Source organism: Mchenga conophoros, linkage group LG1 (assembly GCF_057382185.1).
Source record: "Mchenga conophoros isolate Kocher_MC1m ecotype Shallow Benthic linkage group LG1, M_conophoros_male_GT1.1, whole genome shotgun sequence".
Taxonomy (NCBI): domain Eukaryota; kingdom Metazoa; phylum Chordata; class Actinopteri; order Cichliformes; family Cichlidae; genus Mchenga; species Mchenga conophoros.
Window position 1 is genome coordinate 5,122,625 of NC_140526.1, and position 19,207 is coordinate 5,141,831.

The 19,207-nt window shown below is 38.9% G+C and overlaps 1 protein-coding gene across 1 annotated transcript; it reads left to right on the forward strand.

The window, feature by feature from the left end:
* Positions 1-717: 717 nt before the first annotated feature.
* LOC146582786 (adhesion G protein-coupled receptor G1-like) lies at positions 718-17,271 on the forward strand. The gene is made up of 12 exons (XM_085289818.1): positions 718-908; positions 1,233-1,287; positions 2,039-2,123; positions 2,266-2,394; positions 4,183-4,332; positions 4,410-4,464; positions 4,544-4,635; positions 5,283-5,401; positions 9,407-9,687; positions 14,172-14,265; positions 14,368-14,696; positions 14,783-17,271. Exons 1-12 carry the CDS (start codon positions 851-853, stop codon positions 14,905-14,907), a joined length of 1,572 nt encoding a protein of 523 aa, XP_085145944.1. The 5' UTR covers positions 718-850; the 3' UTR covers positions 14,908-17,271.
* Positions 17,272-19,207: the final 1,936 nt, after the last annotated feature.

The window sequence follows — 19,207 nt, forward strand, 5'->3', positions numbered from 1 at the left end:
TCTTTCATTAGTGTTTAAGTGTAACATGCAGGCAAGGGGTTTATGGTTAGTTTCCTTGATTCCTGTCCATACCAAAACCATTGTGGAATCTGATGCAATAACTAATCCAACACCCAAAATAGTGGGTCTAAACTGATGTAAGAGGGTTTAGACTCAGTATAACGGGTGGAGTGCTACACTTTTCATGACATCTGTTGAAGTTCTTAGACCTGATATATAATTTTGAATAATTTGTGCATGTCTTTATGAAGGTGTCTGACACATCTTCTTGTCGATCTGGTTACCCACTAGCAGAGGAAGAACAGAAAACTTTCCTTGCCACTACTTAAAATGATAAACCTGTAATACCACAAGTCCATCACACCAAACCTCATTAGATCTAAGGTAAGTTTAAAGCAAACCACTACTAACGGAATTTTTGGAATAATACATGAGCTATTCTGATTAGAAATGAAATAGACTATGTAAAGAGAAACAGGTCAGGAAGAATAGAAAAATACAGCAGTCCAGTTACCTCCAAAGACTTTATTTTCAAAGATTTGCATCTTATTTTACTGTGTGCTGCAACCTGTAGAACTGGTGTGGCGCAAGTTCCTGTTTTACTTCCTCAGCAAGCTGTAAGTATCAGCACTTCTTTAGTACTTAAAAGTACTTGATTATTGTGGTAGCACTGAAAGAAATTGCCTGATGTGAGTCATTTCCTTTTCTGAGCTGTGAACCACAGATCTGTTAAAGCATGTGATATATGTAGATATGAAACTCCCCCTCATTCAGCAAACGTCAACCAGAAAGGAAAAATACCCTCTGGACCTCTTACAGCAAATCTATATCTGTTGATGAGTGAGACGCAATGTGGATTATACTTTTTATCACAACAGCCCTCTGTTTTTCTATGTCCCGAGCTATTGGTGAGTAAACCTACCATGTTATCACTCTTATGTTGAAAGGAGTATACTTGTGAAGTGAATCTCAAAGTCATGAATCCTTGAAAAAGTAAAATTACCCAGCTTCTTTGTTACCAATAGCTATTAAAGACTCTAAGTCAACCAGTTTCACAAAACTACCTGCAATTTTATCAAGTGCTGATCAAATACTTGTAAAATAACATCTTGTCTCTCATGTGTCTCTGGAGTTAGATGCCACTTAGACGTTTTATCAGCTTCCAGTCTTGTTTAAATGTATTCATTATGCTAATTTTGGTCTTTCCTTTTCTGTGTGTTTTACTTTGACAGACCTTTGTAAAAATGTTCTTAAAGAATGCCGAGACAGTGACCCATCATGGATAGGGTAATGCAGCTTCTACTGTACATGTCGCATTCCTGTTTGTGAAAAATAAATTGTCCTACATGAATGAATAAATGCTGTCAGTACTTGTTAATTGTTTTCAACAGTGGCTGCTTTTCAGTGGTTTTACATGGCTTCATCATCAAATAAGAATCATTAGAGTATTAGTATACAGCCTCTAACATATACTCATTGTAACAAATACTGCTGTTTCAAACAAGAACACAGTGTAACACTTTGGAATAACCATAATTTTGTATTATTGTTTAAGTGTATTGTGTATGTTGGCGTGTATTTAAACTTGTTACATACTTGATTTATCTAGAAACATTATTTGGATGATTTACTGTACTTTTTATATTTCTTTCTTATTTTTCTTTTTGGATTTTGTTAGCTGCTTGGAATTGACAAAGCTGTAGAATGTGATACTGTGATAATATGGACATTATTATTTAATTATTGTCAGAGTTTCACAGCTCAGCATTATTTTGTGCAAATTGAAAAGCACTGAAGGATGCTTAAACCAAATACAACAGAATCTATTTCTGTTCATCTCAAATTCTTGCAGTTTCATTTTTTCTCCTTTAAATGTATATCCATGAACAAATGAAGTAATCAAATAGCAGAGAAAGGTCCACTATGAAATAATTGATCTTACTTCTCATCTCTTTGCATTAGTTTGTCTTTTTTATCCTCAGTTATATCCCTGTTTGCATGTTTATATATCTGAACTATGTTAAATATCTGTTGGTAGTTGTTACGAGGATCGAATTATGACCTGCAAAACAGGCCGCTCCTTGACAGGCATCAAACAACTCAAAGTAGACTCGCTTCAAGAGGTGAGGTCATTTGGAGCTGAAGTGCTTTTTAGAAGTGAAAAAGTTACATTTGATCTGAATTTCTGTATTTTTGTATTAATGAACTCTAATTACTGACAACCAACACATTTTTTAAAGTTATGTTTTCGTGTATGCTTTTTAGGTTGATGTGAGTCCTACATTTGAACATAGAGTTCACATCCCATCATCAGCTCTCCAGAGAAGCATAGGAAATGTGCCTGAGGTGGATGTCCTGGTGGTGGCCTCTGTAATAAACAGCAGTTATTTTAAGGTTGGTAACGCTAAAAGCAACAGAAAAAAAACTTAAATATTCCCACGAGCAGAGTCTCTTCACAATCAGCTGTTGCTTATCATGAAAAATGATTAAAAGTTGCTCCTTTAATAAAGAGTTGTTTTCACTGAGGGCCACAATGAGAAATGTTTGCTTTAATTTAGTCTAAAATGTTTGTCTTATATTTGTCTTATATGACAAATTCCTCAACCAGTGTACAAACAACTTTATTAGACTTTAAAATGTTTATTTCAGAAAAGTAATGCATTCTGACTACAGTTCTATAAAAAGGCTACTCACAACAACAATCTTTGGCTACCTTTACCTAATATTACTGTCACGGATTGCCGGGGCAAGCCGTGTGGAATGTAGGAAGGACCCAAAAGGCAGCAGCTCTGGTGCAGGTGAGTGTTTATTAACAGGGGTGGGTAAGTACAAACAGCGGTGGCGACAAAACATGAAACTGGAAACCTAAACTGGGTAAACTAATAAGACAAACCAGAACGAGGATGCAGGGAGGTCCGGAGAAATACATATGGGAAGACGCAGGGAGACCAAGGGGAAACAACACAGACGAACCAGCAATTACTAAGACAGAAAATACAACTTAAATACACTCAGAGAACACAGGGAGATTACACACAGGTGGGAAACACAGCTGGGAGTGATTAACATAACGAGACTAGGGAGGCAAACTGAAAACACTCACATAAGACGCAGACCTTCACAATAAAACAGGAACACACGGGCAGAACAGAGTAAACACTAAACAAAGGAAGAACAGAACCAAAATCGAAGAGAAAACACAAAATGCTGGGTCAAAAGGACCCAGGATCATGACAGTTACAATTTGTTTAATGGTCTGAAACATGTAAGTGCGAGAAATATAAAAGAAATCTTCAAAATGCAAATACTTTGTTCATAAAACTGCGCTTGTGGCTGTACAAACTGTAGCTACAACTAGCCAACATTTAAAAAAAAATATCTTGAAATTTAACTACAAGTCCTCTGCCAGGATTAAAGGCTAGATTAGTTTTTGAGATTTGAGATACATTTTTTCATATTAATCCCACCCTAACATTTTATTTATTTTATTTATTTATTTATTTTTTAGAAAGAGGGGCAATACATATTAATGAACATTTTAACAAATGTAAATATGCCAGATTATAGGCTTGGGCTAATTTCCATCTGCAGACCCTCTGGCAGGTTGGTGTTAAACACAAGTTAGTAAAAACATACAGAGACACTATTTACAGGTCATGTGACAAGGACAAAAACAGTGATCACATTATACTAGAACAAACAATGACAAGGAGAGTGGACACAGAGGACAGTATAGATAACAATAACGGAAACACATCAATTATATTGCACAAACCCCAGTATTGTACATGCCCTGACCATCGTGATATTGCGTTCACCCATTGCACTAACAGTTGTTTCCCTTTTTGTAATACACTAACTCTTTTCCCCGTCCAATATAAAACATGATTATTAAACATGATTACATGTTTGTGTGTCCCTCAGCCGCCCTTTTAAGTGACTCTTAAAGATGGGTAGACTTGTACTTTCCCTCACTGACAGTGGAAGACTATTCCAGAAGCTCACTCCCTGATATGACAGAGCATTCTGTGAAAAGGTGGTCCGCCTGAGTGCCAGTTCACAATCACTTCTAACAGTGGCCTGAGTTAGTCGAGACCCGGCAACACTGCTAGACTTTTGTTTAATAAAATCACTCATTGGTGGAGGCGCCACTAACATAACTGTCATGTGCCATCCTTTCAGCTGAGTCCTCCCCAAAGAAGTAGGATACCACAAATTCACCGCAGAAATGGCAAAGTATTTAGGGACTCAGCCGTATGTGTGCGGGCAGGAAACCGTGCAGTCGAGAATCTCTCACAACCCATCACGTTAACCTTCAAACACAACAAAGAGGTAAAAAGACAAAAGTGTTGGACGAACATCTTAAATAGAAAATGTAACAACCTGTTTACCGTTCATTTTGATTCCAGGTTGAAAGTGGAACGTGTGTATTTTGGAAGGAAACATCAGCAAAGGATGGAACAGGTACTACTGGAGATGTCAACCTTCAGTGTTTTTGTTTCTAAATAAAATGACTTAGTTACTCCGAATGTTTTCTTTATAGGTTACTGGAGCAATGAAGGCTGTGACACAAATTACACGGCACATGAATTTATTTGCAGCTGCAACCATCTGAGCTTCTTTGCTGTGCTTGTGGTGAGCTGAAAATCTCTTCCTACATATGATAAAAGCCTTTGGCAAACACCATATTTATCTAATTAATATTTAATTAGATAAACATGTTGATAAACAATTTGAATTGAGAGGCTGTCTCAAATTTATACTGTATAAATAGCCACATATTTAGTTCCAGTCTTTCCACAACCAAATGACCAGAACTGAAATGTCAGCAATACACTCAAAGATGATAATTATGATATTTAAATTATAATTATAGTTATAAGTTCACTGTACACATACTTTGTTGTGCATGTAAAATAACAATAAAGGGCTATTCTATTCTATGAGCAAACTAGTGTGTTACACATAGATTGTATAAAAGATAGAGGGAGCCACCATGGTATCAAGTCACAATTTAAGGCTATGGGTCAGCACACCTGTCACTCTAATTTTAAGCTTTGCCAGCACATGGATCACTTACAAAAATAATTAACTCATCATACAGTTGTGATGAAGGGTGAACCAACCGATACATTCCCAACCATGTATTGCACCAAAATGTCTTGCCATCTTAACATGGAAATTTAGCAATTGATAAATTAACAAATCTTGGTCTACTACTAAAACAAATTTCTTATGTAAAATACATTTCAAAACAACAACTTCATCTTTTTATGTTGCAGAATCCAGGAATATCGGTGACAAAAGCTGATGCCGACAAGCTAAACTACATCACTTACATTGGATCAGGATTCTCCGCCCCCTTCGCACTGATCAGTTTGTTCATCTATATTTATCTACAGTGAGTAGATATCATATTATTCACATTTAAAACTTTATAGTTTTCAGTTCCCAATTGTGATCAAATGAGAAACTGGAGAAAATAGACTGTATAAAAGCTATTGAGTTCGTTAGTGACAGCAGCTCAGTGATAAGGTCTCTGACCACAACACCCACACTCAAACATGAGCAGATGAAAATAAGAGATGAAAAAATAAGAACAAACCGATACTCTTAAGAATTTTGCATCTCAAACGATGAAGAAATTAAGGAAGTACCAGGTTGTTTCCAACTGCTTCTTAAGCAAAGTATGCACAATTTGGACTTCTATACCTGGCTGATGCTCATACTAGCCTTTGGCTTCCAGCTGTCTTCCCCTAAATCAGTGATTAATGACCCACTCTTAGTCACGTTAAGTTTAAGGAAATCGTCATTCCGAACATTTAACAAATGCAGGCAAAGCATCAGCCAGACCTGACTGTGAGGTCTGAAGAGGAGGCAGCAGTGCAGTGTTATCAGGAAACTTCAAGTCTAGGAGCTGTCTGTGTACATGATAAAAACCAGAGGAGAAAAAACACAGCCCTCAGGAGAGCTGGAGTTTGATAGGTTTGAGAGGGTTGGACATTTTACAGAAATCCCATTCAAGTTTCTCAGTTAAAAAATTCAAATGTAACATTAAAATCTGATCAAGTAAAATAATTTCAGAGGCCAGTCAGTCCATCAGTACATGGGGCTGCACCTTATCAAAAGCAGAAGATGCTTATATGCTGTATGATCTAGAACAATGAGCTTATCATCATCTATATCAATGCTTACTTTATAAGCAAACAGCAGTGGCTCTAATCTGTCATCAGTTGAGGACACAACCTCATCAGTTTTTTTTTTATCACAAGATGTGTAAATACAGCGGATCTTAACTCATTTAGTTTTCTTGCATCTTTTTTTAGTATTGTGATTAATATGTTTTTTTTCTAAATGACTTCACATCAGTTACATTTCATTTGTTCTGTATGCTGGTTATGTTTCCACCCTCTACACATCTCTGTACGATTGTAGAAAAATCCTCACTGAGCTAGATGGCATCGGGGGCCAGCAGCTGTCCTAATATTCACCATTTTCAAGATGGTTTCAGCCTGTTCTAGTGACATGACAAAATGATTCTGAGAAAGATTCACTAGTATGAAAAAAACATTTTTTCATTTCACATTCCTCCATTGCTTCCTCACTTCTCCACAGCTGGTGTTAGCAGCAGCACCAGCAACCTGTAAGGATTGGTTACTATTTGTTGCTGGTTCACAGTCAGGCAACCCTGACGGCTTACATGCCGTTACTTTGACACATTTTGCTGCATTTATGTTTAGTTTAGTGTTTTTTATTGTTTTCTCTCAGCTTTCCAGCTCCACCTTTTCACCACTTCTTCCACAATAAACTTTTTCACAAGGTGCGTGAGAAGGTAGAGGGGAGCTGGTCACATTAAGAAAGTTGATTGAACAATCCAGTGGCAGTATTTAAAAAATGAACAAATGGTGTCAGTGCTTTGACACCTGTTGTGCCAAGGTAGTTATCTCCTACAGCATTTGTGTCTCCTGCGCTCCCAACGGGGGAGAAACTAATTCTGTCAGGGATAACTAGCTTTGCATGACACCTGGTGCATGGTGGCCCTTCAGGCAAAGACAAGCAAAGGGAACCCATACAGTTAATATACATACATTTAATAAAATGTAATGGAGTAGCATGATGGTGCAAGTATTTCCCGTTTTTTCACAATATTAGTTTTGGCTATGATATTATACAGAAGACAACTTATTACAGGAAGAAGAGGAGTGGGAAAAGGTGGTGGTACTAGGGGAATCGAGGGGGGCAGTATATCTTGAGGTTCAATGTTGTTATGGCACTGAGAAGTAAACTGCTTTTGACGCTGTTTCTCAGGTGGCAACAGGTCAAAAGTGAGACCAAGATTATTTACTCAATCCTGCTAAATTGAGTAAGTCCTGTAGAGAGGCCGTAGTTTCTGCACAATGTGATACAGTACTTTCTGTAAAAAGTCATGAGCTGTTTTTGACTCACTTTGGTCTTCCCGAGTACTCTGATGAAATGAAGTCATAGCTGTACCTTCTGCTAACTGCAGAGTCTTCTTTAAATTGCAACAATTAAAGTCTCACAAGGAGGAATTTAGCAAATGGAGCAAATAGAGTCCAGTTTGTGCATTAGGTCAGCGATTATCTGAGGAGTAGCTGACATGTTGACTTGTGGATGATTAAACACTGCTGTATAAAACAACTGTTGTTGTTTGGCAAATAGAATACATGGAGTGAATTTATCCACAGTTCCACTGCAGCAGTACATATCCTGATGTTTGCAGTATTACACCGCTTCCATTTACATAAACAGCTGGTATCTGTAGAGCTCTGTAGGGAAAGAAGAAACTCTTGACTCAGACTAACTCTCCTATGTGTGTCTCCACAGCAATGTAATTACATAAAATAAAATAGAATGCACTCATACTCTGCATCACCAAAGAACTTACTAATAGCCTGTAATACTCTGACAGAGTATATCTGAGTCTGGTTTGTGGCAAAAACCTCTGAGGACACAAATACTGTGAGTTCCTACTGTGCTTTTTATGAACTAAAGGGTCGAACTTTTGCTACAGATGTATTTGCTAACTTTTGTCAGGGTTCCCTGTATAAAGAAACATCCCTCTTCCTTTAACAGTTGTCTCTGCAAAGAATGATGAGCGTGTGTGTCACGGTCTGGCTGGCAGACCGTGGGGATGTGGGGAAAGGAGGACCCAAAACGCAGACTCTGCGATGCAAACAGTGCTCTTTATTTACAGTGAAAAGGCTGTAAATACAATAACTCCCCGTTGCTCCCTCGAACCCCGTGCTCGTGCTCCCCGCTGTTGTGTTTCCGCACCCCCGTGCGTGCTGCCTCTCCGGACCACTCCTCCTCCTGTAGGGAAACCAGAGACGCAGCCGTCAACACTAACCCTCGGCGGGCATATACGCACAGCACAGACCTAAGCTAACACACACTGACTTGGTACGATAACTCAATGATCCCGCGCCGGTGGGAGCTCCAACTCTCTCCTAAGTAGCTCCCCCGACGAGCCCTGATCACCAACAGGTGTGGCATGAACTTCAGGTGTGGCCAGTCCTTCCGCAGGGCCACACCCCTCAGGCCTGCAGGTGGCTGAGCTCCATCCTCCAGCCACACCCGCAGACATACACACCCATACCCTGCCTATACATATGAGTGGGACACAGACTAACACAGCACAGTGCAGAAAAACACACACATCACCAAAATAATAATAATAACAACAATAACATCAACAGTCAAAACTGCTCACGGACCCCGAGTCCTCCAGAGCTGGGTCCGTGACAGTGACAGTGTGAGGTTGCAGAGATTGCGTCACAAAAGCTCAGTTGCTGCTTACATTTTGGGAACTATTTTTTTTCAACATGTTGATACTGGTATAAACAAAATGTAGTCACTTCCCCAGAGACATCTTCTGTCAAGTAGCCTCAAAGAAACACTGCTACGAGGGCCTGGAAATGCCATAAAAAAAACCCTGAACATTAAGAAAACAAACTCAATAATATTAATGGTTAAAAAAATGTGATTGTGAATGAAATTTGTAAAGTAATTAATTAAAGAAATGTTGTGTACATTAATATATCTGCCTGAGAGTGATTTTGTCATGTTTGTCTTTGTAATTTGTTTGTTTAATGAATTTGTTGATTTTCCCATTTCAGTTCAACCCATATTCTGTTACATTTCTAACATTATATGATGCAAATGAGGCGACTGCTACTCAAAGTGTGGTATTAAGTGAACTTTGTGGCTACATCTAGTTAAGAGACCATTAGAGAAGTGAGGCTACAGCCTCATGGCCTTTCTTATATATAGTTTTATCTGCTGCATTAGTGTGGGGTTATTACCATCATCTCACATCTAAAAAGGCAAGATAATATCCACTATCTCCACAGTTGGCAACAAGAGAATAATTCTGTTTCTGTTTTAGTCGGCGGCATCCTGAGAAATCCATAAGTCTGCACATGCAGCTAACAGTGGCGATGTTCTGCCTCCATCTCACCTTCCTGCTGTCCAGCCTCCTGGCCCAACTACTGAAGGAAAAAGAGGACGGCTCATCTTGCCTGGTACTGGGTCTGGTTTTACACTGGTCCCTGCTGGCCACCCTGACCTGGAGTGCTCTGGAGGGGTTCCACCTCTACCTTCTGCTCATCCGGGTCTTTAACATCTATGTGAGGAGGTACCTGCTCAAACTCAGCCTGATTGGATGGGGTGAGTGTCGTTTAGGTGGGACGCTGCTCTGCAATACACTGTCACAAATCTTTAAATGAAAGTGGATTGTGTTGAAGTGTTACATCACAATAAAGGCTTAAACCCTTTATTCTGATGTATTGTGATGTCAAGTAAATTCGCCTTATTTGCATAACCTACTGTATTTAAGCACAACAGACACTGACCAAACACTAGGGCAAATAGGTACAAAACTACTTAAAAAAATCACGAATCATGAAATGTCTTGTATGTATTTTAAAAGTAATTAAATGACACTGTTATAAATTAGGCCTTAACTGAAAAGCCTGTCTAAGAGAGATGTGTTTTAAGTTCAGATAATAATACTGTGAAACAGACGATCTGATATGGACGATTGTATATTGTTCAGCTTTAGTCATTCTAATTTATTCTGTTGTTTAGAATCAACAGCTGTTGGTAAGATCACCTGTGCAGTCAGCATGGGGCACAAAATTTTAAGGACAGGGTTCGTACAGGTGCTTGAAATCCTTGAAAATGATAGAATTTTAATATTGTCTTTTCAAGGTTTGAAAAGTGCTTGAATTTCAGATGTGGTGCTTAAAAGTGCTTGAAAGTGTAACTGTATGTCATCACCACAAATAACATTCTGATTGAATAGTTTTCTTATCAGATAGAGAAATAAAATGAGTCGCAAAATGTAAAAACAAAATTTCAATTTGGGTCGAAAGTGCGGACTTCAAACTATACACCAGTTTTTAAATTGTGTTGATCGGCCATGTAAAACCAGAGGTATGATAAAAAATACACGCAATGTTTTTTTCTTAATAAAACAGTGGTGTTTGCAGGGGGAACAAACAGCACTAGCAATCACTCTCAGCCTGGGAGTGAAAAAAAAGGAAAAGAAAAAATACTCCTTCTAGAGCAGGGCGATATGGCCAAAAATATTTATCACGATATATATTTGAAAATTTGCGATAACGATATAACTGACGATATAATTGATGCGAGACAAAATACAACTCCACAACATTACTAACGCAAAAAGACAACCTTCCATTTATTTTCACTTAAACAAGAAGCTGGTTTTTATGTACATTAAAGCTTTATAAAAATGTAACAGTGCAAATGCAAATTCCTAGCTGAAAGTTTAACCAAAAGGCATTTCCAGTAGAAATGGGCTGACATATCCTGAGCATAACCATGTATAATATCCACTGAAGTTAAAAAGAGGTGCTTTGCAACATTAAACTGCAGTGTGCAGTACGTATTTTTCGGACCATAAGGTGCACAGGATTATAAGGCACATTAAGCGAAACAAAGCAGTCAGATAAATCAAACTTTATTAAACTCATTCTTCTTGCTTCCTCCACTTCTGTACCATTGATTCATTAATGTTGAATTCTCTGGCCGCTGCTCTGTTCCCATGTTGTTGCAGTATATTAATGACTGACCTCGTATTGTGGATGGATTATCTCAGTTGTTCTTCTGACTGAAGTTTGGTCCGTTTACAGCATCCTGCCATGCGATTGCATTTGTCTCTAACTATCAGAAACCTTAACGTTAACCTTTTTAAGTGGAAAAGTGTTAGTGTTCGTCCTCCAGCTTCACTGTTTATATTATGCTAACATAGCTGTGTTGCTAGCGATCACGTAGCACATCATTAAATACCAGCTAGCCCAACTTCAGTAACCCTATAAACGTCACTGCTGTTTAGTTTCCTGTCTTCATTTATGTTGGAAGTGATAGCAGAGCTGTACGTTTGATTTTTTTCAGAAATCTCTCAGTCTCTCAGTCAGAACATGCTAGCGAAACTAGCGAGCTAACTTCCGCTAGCTTCCTGCTAACTTCTAACTCCGTTAAATGTAATAAATTTTGTTTTCATGGATGCCTGGAAGTTAAACTTCATAGTTACACCTGGTAAAGCAGCAATGCTGATCGTTTTATTAAAGATGAAAGAATTTAGACAATTTTTAATTCTCAGTGATGCTGCAGTGTTCGTTTGACCTGAAGAACGTGGAGTTTAGGACCCAGATTACTCCCAGATTTAAGAGCATCTTAGTCCGACAATAACGACGGCCGCTTGCATGTTCTGCAAAAAAATGTGCTTTGTCGTGTATCTGACGGACAAACACCAAACCAGTTCCACATCACTGAAGTTGCACCATTTTTACAAACCAATTCTGGTTCATTTGTTTCACTCAACAATCGGCCATGTGCGTATGAAAACAAAGCCACTGCGCATGCGCGTTTTACTCATATTCTATCGCGATATTTCATTTTCCTATCGTTGCATAACATTATACCGGTATTACCGTGAACGGTATAATATGGCCCAGCCCTAACTCCTTCCCTATTGGTGGAAAAATGTACCATTTCGACCAATCAAAAAATGTGGCATTTGGTTGTTTAGGAAGAGGGGGAAGTTTTAGGAGTGACACCAGCGAGAGAGAGCAAGTGAGCGAAAGAAAGAGAAAGTGAGTTTTGATAGATACGTGATAGATTTGTGACGTTTACCATGTTTGGAGTCTCACGTTAGTGTGTTATCTTGTGTAGTTAGTGTGTAGTGTAGTCGTTGTTTTGTTTTGTGAGTCACTTCTACTAGAGAATGTCACAGTTGCTGCAAAAAAGCCACAAAAGGCAGATCGCAGTGTAAACGCTGTCTCCAGGTGGAAAACAGGAGTGACACACCTGCTGTCAGACCTGCAGGTTTATCCCTGTGCTGTTCTCCTCTGTCTTAGTGGATACAAATTATATTTTGGAGTTGCATAAAGAATTTGTGTGCCTTCCTATTTGGTGCAGAACACCTTACTGTTCTGTAAGTAGTTTTAAATGGTTATATAAAAACGTCTTAGCCTTGGTTGCATTTTTGGGTGTAAATAGTACCATATAACTTTGTTGTTTGCAAAAATTTTGCATATTTTTTTTAAATGTACAATTTCTATTTGCATTTCAAGTCTGAATTTAGATCAGTTGTGCTTATACAGTATGTCAAAATGAGAACATAACAGATGGGCAAGATAAACAGTTTTTAAAGGTGAAATATAGACGCCAAATAAAAAGTAGTCAAAAATGGCCAATTATACCCTGGACCCCAGAGGGTTAAAGGCTAAAAGCAAAGTTGTCACCAAGTACTGTTTATATTTCTATGTATTTCTGCAGGCACTAAGTATTAACTTAGTGCCTTTGGGTGAAATAATGATAATATGAGGGACCGATCCATTCGGTCACAAAGAATAGCCACTTGCTACCAAAGTTCCCCGGCTTTCATTCACAATGTGATTATCGTCAGCACCTACACATTAAACTACTTAAACATTATAAATGTCTTCAAGCTCACAATGAGGCCACAATAAGGCCTGTATCTACTGTCTCAGCCACTGAGACAGTAGATACATTTATATGTGTTTTTATAAATGAATATTTCATACTTTAAGGCTGCCTGTTTATTTAAGGGAGATGAACAAAATACTGTAGCGGGTCAGGGCTGTTTGGGGTTTGACAGCTATGTTTTGTTGTTCCAGGCGGCAGCGTTATGTTGCCATGGTTACAGGTGATGCTCTCTCTCTCTGCGACTGTGTGTTTCTGGGTGGAGAGAGCGCCTTTTTCTTGTGGTTGTTGTTATGCTAGAGCTACGCCGAGCAGTTGAGTTAGCAGCGTTGTGTTTCCTGTTGAATGCTAATAAACGGCTGTGCTCCCTGGCTAACTCTGTGGGAAGCAAGACCAAACGATCCCTTTGCCTCCTCCTTGTCTGAGCTCGCCACAATGCATTAGAATTGTACGTGATAATATCATAGATGATAGATTAAATAAAAAATTTTAAGTAGATGCTTGTGCGTTCTTAAAGTCTTATATATTGAATTGAACTATGTGATCTATTCAAAGCCTCTTGCAGTCAGTGCTGTTCTCCATGCCTGTCTGACTGTACATGATGTTATTAGCACAAACACTTTAAAGGTGATCATTTAGGACTTCAGCAATAATGCAAACAGCAATGTAGTTAAACATCTTACAGTTAGTTTTATTAGGAATTAACTTAAAAAACAAACAAACATCTGTCTCCTATTTTTTGTGTCATACAGGAAAGAAGCATCAATATCTGATGAGAAGACTTATTTATTTCTGTTTTGTTTGTTTTTTTCAATAGGAAATGAATATCTAACAAGTTGATCTGATCACATTTTCACATCTTAATTCTTAAGTGAAATGCGCATTTTGAGTTTATACAATATATGCATTTAAGGCGACCATTTCCTTTTGCAGTATGTTTGTCTGGTGCGTTTTTCTATGTCTTAACAAAAGGGCAACAAAGATGTTTAAGTTCACCTTGGATGATTTGTTTTAATTTTCACATGGTCTTACTGAGGTGATGCGAACTGAAATTTGCATTCTTTGGGGGGGGGGTAAATGTGAAAAGGGACCTTAAAGCAGAGGAACAGTGACAATAATGCCTCACGCTGTCCTAAAGAACACTCAGCTGACATTAATTCTGTCTTCCATGTTTTCAGGTTTTCCTACACTGGTTGCAGCTGTTTGTGGGATTTCACGTGTTTATGGCAAATACACTCTGAAATACAGCAACAGCAATTTAACACAACACATGTAAGAACCTATCTTTGGTATCATTTTATATTAGAGTGAGCCAGGAGATTTTATTTCTTAGCAAATTCATGCTGTTTTTTTAATTTCTTTATTAATGAGCAGGTGCTGGATGAGCAACGAGTCTGAACAAAAGCTCCTCGTAGTCAGCTACATCACTACCGTGGCCTTTCCTTTCTTGGTGGTTGTGTTCAATGCCTGCATGCTGGGGCTGGTGGTGTTTAAGATGTTGGAGCTAAGAAGGGGTGATAGAAGCTTTGGAAGCAGCAGTGACTGGAAGAAGATAAACAAAGAGAGAAAGAAGAGGTTATGGAAGGACTGTGTCACAGTGCTGGGCCTCAGCTGTGTGCTTGGGTTACCTTGGGGGTTAGCCAGCACTACATACGTTTCACTCGCTGGGATCTACGTATTCACCGTATTGAACTCCCTTCAAGGTTAGTATGTGATCATCATGTCAAGGATTAACTGGACTTTGATCATTTAATAGAAGAACTGACAAACTATGTCTCTCTCTTCACAGGTCTATTTATTTTCCTGTGGTCTGTGGCGATGGCCTGGTCAAAATCTCAACCTGAAAATAACTCATCAATCAGAGACTCTTCCTCTCAGAAAATGATGACTACTAGTTTCAACAGCAGAAACTGAAAAGACTAATGCATTATCCATGACCTATATTAGGTGTTGCGCTTCTATTGATATGTAGTTCAGTATAACCAATAGGGCTGCCACGATTAGTCGACTATCAAAATCGACGACTGATTTAATAGTTGACGCGTCATTTGAAGCTTTGTTTGCTTTTTTTGATGTATTGTGCACTTAGAGATGCTCTTCTGCATAACCTGGTTGTAATGAGTGGCTCTTTGAGTTTACATTGCATCACCCTTTGAGGTCTTTCTGATAAATCGTTCCTAGTGCTGTACCTACTTATAATTAAGTTATTATTTATAGCAGCTTTCAGGTAAAAAGGAAAAACAACTAGAGTAATCTCTAAATGATCTATATACATTAAGAGTATTTTAAAATACATTGTATTTAATCTCCCCAATTCTTCCCAGATACTGATACTGTTAATATTCAACTCCATCATCATGACCTGACATAAGAAGTCTAACCAGGTGGCAGGTGCCACAAGGTGGCAGCAATACCCACAGGAGACACTCTTCCTCTTTTTTTATGCATGAAGATAAGATAAGATAAGATAACCTTTATTAGTCCCACGTGTGGGAAATTTGTTTTGTTACAGCAGTGGAGAGTGGAAAGTTACATGGAAAATTAGAAAAAAGAAAAACACTGGAATAAGATATCAATAGATACTGTGCGCAACTGTACACAATAGAATATAATAAAATAAAATACTATATACAATTGAATAAAATAGAATACAAATGCTATATACAATTGAGTATAATACAACGATGCCAGAAAAGAGTATTGTACTTAGTGTTATTGCTATTGCACATGTGTGGATGTGTGTGTTTGATCGGTTGAAGTCTTTGTTGTGGAGTCTGACAGCAATAGGGAGGAAAGACCTGCAAAATCTCTCCATCCCACATTGTGGGTGCCACAGCTGCCACTGAAGGAGCTGCTCAGTGCTCTCAGAGTCTCCTGCATGGGGTGGGAGATGTTGTCCAACAGGGATGACAGCTTAGCCACCATTCTCCTGTCACTCACCACCTCCACTGCGTCCAGAGGGCATCCTAGAACAGAGCTGGCCCTTCTGATCAGCCTGTTCAGTCTCTTCCAGTCCCCAGCAGAGATGCTGCCCCCCAGCAGACCACACTGTAAAAGATGGCTGAGGCCACCACAGAGTCATAGAAGGTCTTCAGGAGTCGGCCCTTCACTCCAAAAGACCTGAGCCTCCGCAGCAGGTACAACCTGCTCTGCCCTTTCCTGCATAGGGCGTCTGAATTATGAGTCCAGTCCAGTTTATTGTTCAGATGAACACCAAGGTACCTGTAGCTGTCCACAGTCTCAATATCAATACCTTGGATGTTCAGTGGTTGCAGTGGAGGACGTTTGTGCCTGCAGAAGTCTACCACCAGCTCCTTGGTTTTACTGGTCTTGATCTGGAGGTAGTTCTGCAGGCACCAGTCCACAAAGCCTTGGGTCAGTCGTCTGTACTCCCTGTCGTCCCCATCAGTGATCAGGCCAACTATTGCAGAGTCATCAGAGAACTTCTGCAGGAAGCACTGGGTGGAGTTGTAGAAGAAGTCTGCAGTGTAGATGGTAAAGAGGAACGGTGCCAGAACCGTTCCCTGTGGGGCCCCCATACTGAACTGTTATGAATTGCTCATGCATTTCATGCATGACTCCATGATCTGCTTTTTACCTGGATGGCCAATGATGCACTTCTGTCTCCTGCTGATAAAGGTGTTTATATCCCACCCCTAGCTCCTGAAACTGTCAGGAGTAGTGCAACATCACTATGTAGTACATGCTGTTTGGATCAAACAGTGTGTGATGTTGTTTAAGCTTAGCACAGGATATACCAAGAAACACGTTTCAGGTTATAGATGGAAATAGAGGAAACAGTTTGCTAGGAAGCCTGCTGAGTCTCTCTTACGCAGAACCCTGTCCACATCTTCTAAGATGTTTTTCTACACTGATAAGATAAGATAACTCTTTATTGTCATTGCACAGTCATACATAGTACAGTAGTACAATGAAATTGGAAAACTGTCCTACGTCGGCACTACATATAACACAACACGACACGATATGACACATCACAACGCAACAAACAACACAACACAGTATATTAACTTAGTATAAAAAAGAAGAATAAGTGTATTTGTATTGCACACTGTTATTATTGCACATTAATTATTATTGCACCTTGTTATAAATATAAATATTATTATTGTTATTGTTTTAAACATTGTTACCTCTGCCTTAAAAATTCCAGGGAGGTAGCCAGTCAGGTCAGCTATTTACATTGTGGGCTTTCTTCAAATCTTTTAGAAATGGCATAATATGATTCACATCATGTATTATAAATGAAATCTTACATGTGCTGGTTGTCTCTTGAATATGATCTTTGACATGTCACTCTGCATGCATGTTATTGTGTGAGGATTCCTGGTGTAATCATCCAAACCAATTTCCTCTCATATGAGGGTGACAGATTAGGTATTCTCAGACCTCGAGAAAGTGGTGACACATCTGAATAATTTAACTTAAAGAATAACTTAAAAAACAATTCAAATAAATAATTAAAAGACCAAATTTACCACTGACATTCATGCCAGTGATGAGCGTATGTAAACTTCTGGCCACTACTGTCAGTATCCGAGCTCTGATACCAGGGGAAAGGACAAAACACATTCAATAAAAGCATAATAAAATAGAATACTCATATTTTTATCAGTGTAGAAATGAAAGTTTCCTTAAATATGACAGATGCTAGTTTTTAAAGTTCAGATTTGAATCATGAATTCTTCCGCAATATTTACAAGACTGAACGGACTCCACTGACTTTCCCTCAATGGACCGTGTTGCCTATAAGACGATTTAATTCTCTCTTCTTTTTTGCCTGTCCCGTTTGGTTCTTTAGCCATCAGAATTACTGTCGGAAGGCCAAGAAAGATGCCCAACGGATTTACTTTACCTAGTGGATCATCGCAGTCTTGCCATATTGGTCCATTTGATTGACCTTGGTTTTATTTTCAGTTGTTACAGACATGACTGGGAGAAAGAAAGAAAGAAAGAAAGAAAGAAAGAAAGAAAGAAAGAAAGAAAGAAAGAAAGAAAGAAAGAAAGGGAGGGAGGGAAAGAAAAACAGAGGGGAAGAGGGACAGTGAGAAATGGCACTTAAAAAAAATCACCTGGATCACCTGTTGAGAGAAGAATAAAAAGAGAAAACAAGCAAAAAAGAGAGCAACATAATAAACACAACACCATTGCAATAATCTAGCTAAGCATAAATAACAGTAAATACTAAATATTGAATTTTATTTTGCAAATGTCCAGGGTGCGAGGGGTCTTTGATGATGATGCTGGCTTTCTGCTGAAGTCTGCCAGTATAAATGTCTCTGAGGGGAGTTAGTATGGTGCCAATTGCCCACCCACGTGTTTTTTCCTCTTGTCCTCCGCGGTGCAGTAGTTGAAACAGAGTGTGCAGCAGTAAGTCAGAACGCTCTCGATGGTGGAGCGGTAGACGTTTCGAGAACCCTCTGACCTACTGCTGCACACTCTGGTTGCCATTTTTAGAAAAATAATAAGATGCAAGTTCAGGTTTCACTTCCTTGATAACCTATAATTCTCAACAGTTCCTGACAATTATGGCTTAACTTCTTCTTATCTGTTGCGTATATGGAAAGCAGTACCATTTGATCACTTCCTTTTTCTTCAAAACATCATCTCATAATAGTTATTTAGTTGCAAGTAATTGACTTTTGTTTCTGTGTGACCGTTATTTCATTGTTTTTTAAAGTATAATTGTATAAATGATCAAGACTAGCGCCTCAAGGTGCTTTATATTAACTCCTGGCTCCACCCGGAGCCTGCACCCATACCGCAACTGCCTAGAAAAAAAAAACCTGAGTTAATATGAACTTCACATTTGCAAGCAACTGTGGGTCAGAAGAGTAATAAGGGATCTAGCACTGTTGCCATAATTTGCCCAAATCATGGATCATCCCATCTGTTTACGCAAAACTACTGTAACCAATGACTGTTCTTAAGTAATTTCACTTAGTTGTTTTTCTTTCTTGCTCATTGTGTCAGATGTTTAGTTACTCCTCGGCCTCCTTTAGCAGTAATGATATCTGTAACAAATGTAGCATATTTGCAGCGCTGGAGGCCAGGATTACTGAATTGGAGACTCGGCTTCGCACCCTTCATTCACCCGTAGCTAGCCAGGCCCCTGGAGCTGGTGCAGCCGAAGATAGCGTAGGCCCCGCTAGCTGTTCCCCGGCAGATCCCAAGCAGCTGGGGAAAGAGGGCG